The sequence below is a fragment of the Cryptomeria japonica genome, chromosome 11 (assembly GCF_030272615.1).
Source record: "Cryptomeria japonica chromosome 11, Sugi_1.0, whole genome shotgun sequence".
Taxonomy (NCBI): Eukaryota; Viridiplantae; Streptophyta; class Pinopsida; order Cupressales; family Cupressaceae; genus Cryptomeria; species Cryptomeria japonica.
In genome coordinates this window covers 405404645-405409320 of record NC_081415.1, presented here as the reverse complement: position 1 = coordinate 405409320, position 4676 = coordinate 405404645, and the positions used below count along the sequence as shown (strand labels likewise).

Here is a 4676-nt window from a genome sequence, read left to right as displayed (position 1 = left end):
GGTTTATTTCTTTAAAAAAAAACTATTCGTATTTTTATTGTTAATTATGTTTTGTCCTCTGGGCCTCATAGTGGGGGCGTTACACACTACAAAGGGCAGGGTGCCAAAATTAGGGCTAGACTCCTTGGATTAAAGAAGTGAATAAAGGCTCTAAGTTCTTTTTTAATTATCTCAATTACAAAAACAAAAAAGAGAGAATTGGTGCTATAATTGATGAGAATGGACAACATACAGATCCCATTGAAATTGCTAAATTGTTTCACACTTTTTATGAGAAGTTGTTTAAAGAAGAAGGGAGTTACCCAGATATTCAACAAATTTTGGATGAAGAAATTCAAAAATGCATCCCCAATAGGATTGATCCAGGTTATATAATTTCCAAAAAATGAACTAAATAAACTAAATATATTAAATAAATATATTATTTATTTAATTTCCTATTTTCCTCCACTTTCCATTAAATGAACTAAAATCAATCAGCCCCTTGATTCCTCACTTGTACATGACAAATCCTAGTCAACTCTCTTCAAATCATGCACATTCCTCCAAGATGTATAAATATATGGGCTTTATACACAAGAGTATGGGCATTTGTACATGTGACATGATTTTTCGTATAAGTTGCATGGGTCAAGTACTTGCCCATCCCTCAAGAGTACTCCCAAGTATAGTTCTTTCCATCTTGATCATCCATCTTTTCCAAGAGTATTCTCCACCATAAATTCCCCTTCAATCTTGGGCCCCTCTTTGTTAACCAACCATGTGATGACACTTGTCCTCTTATCCTTCTAAGGGTCTCAACCAATATAAGTCCTTGATCCTTTGGATCGATCCTATCTGATCCCTTGGACAAAATCTATAAATTGGCCCTATCCTAAGCCATTTTCATCTCATATTTATGTGCATTGTTATGCTACAAGAAATAACACTCACCTACCACATTCAATCATCCTTGAGCACAACCACCATACTATGGTATAACAAGGGTTAGTTTGGTGATCTACTTTCATGGTTTCATCATGTTTACTAACTTTTATGCTTTAGCACGAGTGTTGCTTGTGTCTTGGGTAGAATAAAATTAATATTGCTCAACTTATTCTTTAATGCTCAAAATTTCATGTACACATATGTTCCCAAGAGTAACAACTCCAATAGTGACATTGTGTTCTCCTTGACCTCTATTGTTGAAGATTATAATATAAAATGATATAAAGTGCACAACATCTTTGTGGAGTTTTAGAAGGATTTTAACATAATTCATCAATACTCAGCTATTAACAAACTTAGAGACTTGGGTCTCACACTTCATGCTATCACCCTTGATGACATCATATGGTTCCATTGTTAAAAAAAAATGTACACAAGAGTTGGTGATGCATAAGAACCTAGAGCACTATTAGAATGAAACAAGTTTGTGCTTTCTTTTTGACACCTTCTGAGCTATGCATGTATGAGTTAAAATGAAATTATATCAATATCCTTATGCATAAATAGTTGCTTATTATTGGAGTGTGTATTAGTTATTTCGTATTTCTTGACAGTGTTGTTTTAATGTTCCACTCAGAGAAAGGACTCTATAGACAAATAGATATATTAAAATCCTTTTGTCATGGTCTTGGGGAGAATTCTTGGAAGAATAGTATTATGGTTTTCAACCTTTCCATATAAAAGGCAAATAATGTGTCTTATTATAAGAGGTTGTTTTGTTGAACCTTACTTAAAGGTGGTGGGATTGAGATGGCATCTCCATATGCATATTAAGAGCTCTTTTTTGTTGGACCTTACTTCAATTTAATTCCAACAACAAACTCTAGATTAAGCAAGGGATATTTCATCCTTAACCAAGCTTGAGAATCAATGAACGAACTTCAATTTTAAAATATCTAGACAAATATTTGATATGTTCCTTCTCTAGTTACATCTCTCTTATTTATGGGGTTAAGTTTTTGTGGACCTTTCCTAAAGTAGATTAAGGGGGGAGAGGGGAGAGATAGAGCTCATCTTGATGAATCTACATGTTGAATGTTTGGTTTCCTTTTCTAGCATTCTTGTAGTGTTTGAAGTGTTTAGTTTTTTAGGTACTCATATTTAGCATTAAGTAACTTTGGATGGCATGCCAAAGACTCTTCATGATTAGACCTAGTTGATATTTAAATAGCAATACTTCTTTCATATAGTGTTTTAGATAGATGCACCATCACCATTGAGCTCAGAAAGTTAAGAGACTCTCCTCATGCAATTTCAACATTATTGCATTTCATACCCTCAATTTGAGGAAAGGGATTGCTAAATCTATGAGATACACTCTAATCATCTTATAACTTAAGCAATTCTTTTATATAAAATTAAAAAGACATCAATCTGATATAAGACACTTATATTTTACATTCATATTCATGAAATTTGGCATTCTACATTTGGCCTCCTGTAGACATTAAACATATTTTTCATTTATTGAGAGAATGATTGAAGAAATCCAAAATACATATCAATAGAATTAAGACACTGAAAAAAGTCTCAAAAAACTGAGACAATTAAATATGTGCTTCTCGTATTCTCTTTTGCAAAACAATAATACAAAAAATAGAACATACCCACCCCTGTAGCAGTCTATTTTGCCACACCATATATATAAGAAGAACACCATGTTGTGTACTATGCTGCATAAGGTGCAAACCAGTAAAAAATCCTATATAAAACACCCAACAATCATTTCTCCTGCAGAAGTAGGATAAAAAATCTAAACAGTGTGATCTGAATAAGCCAGAGAATATTGCCACTCTTGTGGAAGCTCTGCATTATGGCCAATCCTGACCTGGTACTGAAGTGAGAACAAAAATTCATTAGCATGAAGATGGTCGACGAGATGCCCTCCATGAAAATAAAAACACTGTGCATAAATGGGATATTGATATCATCAGCAGCAAATTGGGCACTGAATCAAGCCATTTTCATTGCATTCAGGGCACCTTACCACTCTGTTTTCCTCATTAACAAGCTTGCAGCTTCCACTGCATTCCAAGCATGGCACAAATCTGACTCCCCCACAACCATCACAGATTGCACCTGGCATATGGGTTGGAATCCCCTGAAGAAGATGACCCAGTTCCCCCTCTTCATGAATCCTGAGAACCTCATCTGCACCCCCAATATATCTGCCCTTGATGAACAATCTGGGCACTGTAACAAGTTTTCCCATGAGCTTCCTAAGCTCATTCCTGAAATCCAGATGCATAGAGACATCCCTCTCACTGATGCAAATCCCATAGCTTGCCAGGGTATCTCTCACATTGTTACAGTCCTCAAATGTTTTCCTGATTCCCCTGAGTGTAGTAGTATACAGAACCACAGCATCAGCTCCACCAGGGGGGCATTTTACCTCAAAACTCTCAAGTGGGTCATCCTCATCCTTGCATTTCTTCTTCTCACCATGATGAAAACCCCCCTCTGACTTCCTTATAAAATTCCATTCCTCCTCACTCAAATTTTCTAACGCCTTCTCCAAAGTAGCCACCAATTGGGGGCTGAACAGGGGACTCTGGGGCTCTGTGATGAGGTCCATAGAAAGCCTAATCTTGGAATTGAGCCTTCTAGCTGAAGCAACCTTCAAATCAGTCATACCCCTCTTTGAAACCCTCTTGCAGGGTACAGAACCCGAACCCCCCCTGCAACCTATCTCAGGACTTATGCCATTACTACAATTATCATTCACATTCAGTTCTCTGAGAGGACTACTAGTACTAACCTCATTCATTCTCATCTTCCCAGACCGTACATTCATACCATTTTCCTTACCGAATCTCTGCTGTTGCCCTTGATTGTGCCTCCCATTTCCCACCTCAGAAGCCGCTTTCTTGGGAGTAAATTTCACCTTCTCTTCTTCCAAGCTGCTTCTTTTAGATTGGTCCACACCACCATCTTCCTCATCCAGCCCTTGCATGAGCTCCCAAGCATTAATGGTCATGGGTTCCACTTCTGCAACTCTCTCTGCACTTTCTACTTGTGTGACGCTTTTCTCGGTCCACTTCTTGCTCTTTATCACTTCATCACTCACATTTAACTCTTTCTGCTCACCAGATTCACTTTCCCCCTCTTTTTGCTGGGCTTTTGAAGGCCCCAGATCCAGAACACCCAGAGTGCTGGAGGTGAGAGCAACCATATGATTCGTCACTGAAATGGTTCTCTCTTTTGTATGCTTCTTCGCCTGCTTCGAACACACACATCCCATTACGGCCGTTTCCTTTGCGCCTGCCTTTCCTCAGATATGAATTCTCCGCCACTTTAACTTCACTTTCTGTTGGCTCCCAGCGAATCCATCGCCCCGGAGATTCAAACACTTGACGTGGGAACAAATGCAAAGGAACGACTGCGGAGATTTTTCAAATCTAGCGACTGCGGCATGCATATTATGTATAGATCCAGCACCTGGGACCCGCTTCCAGGAGGAATGGAAGACGAGACAGAGTGTTGTAACGGTCGTATTTGGCACAAGAATATTTAAATTTTGGAGTGAAAATGGACGTGTGGCCCGACTTGTCATGATCCTCGGGAGGCAAACCAGAGTGCCTCGACATCAAAACCATAATTACTTATCTTCTCCCACTTTAGACCGTTGGGGGGCCACGGAAATGATCCTGCTTGCGTCTGCACGTTACTCTATGGAACATTAAAATAAG

The 4676-nt window shown here is 38.4% G+C and overlaps 1 protein-coding gene across 1 annotated transcript; it reads right to left on the bottom strand.

The window, feature by feature from the left end:
• Window positions 1-2526: 2526 nt before the first annotated feature.
• LOC131071581 (uncharacterized) lies at window positions 2527-4466 on the bottom strand. Its single transcript, XM_058007481.2, has one exon. It carries the CDS (start codon window positions 4226-4228, stop codon window positions 2918-2920), a length of 1311 nt encoding a protein of 436 aa, XP_057863464.2. The 5' UTR covers window positions 4229-4466; the 3' UTR covers window positions 2527-2917.
• Window positions 4467-4676: the final 210 nt, after the last annotated feature.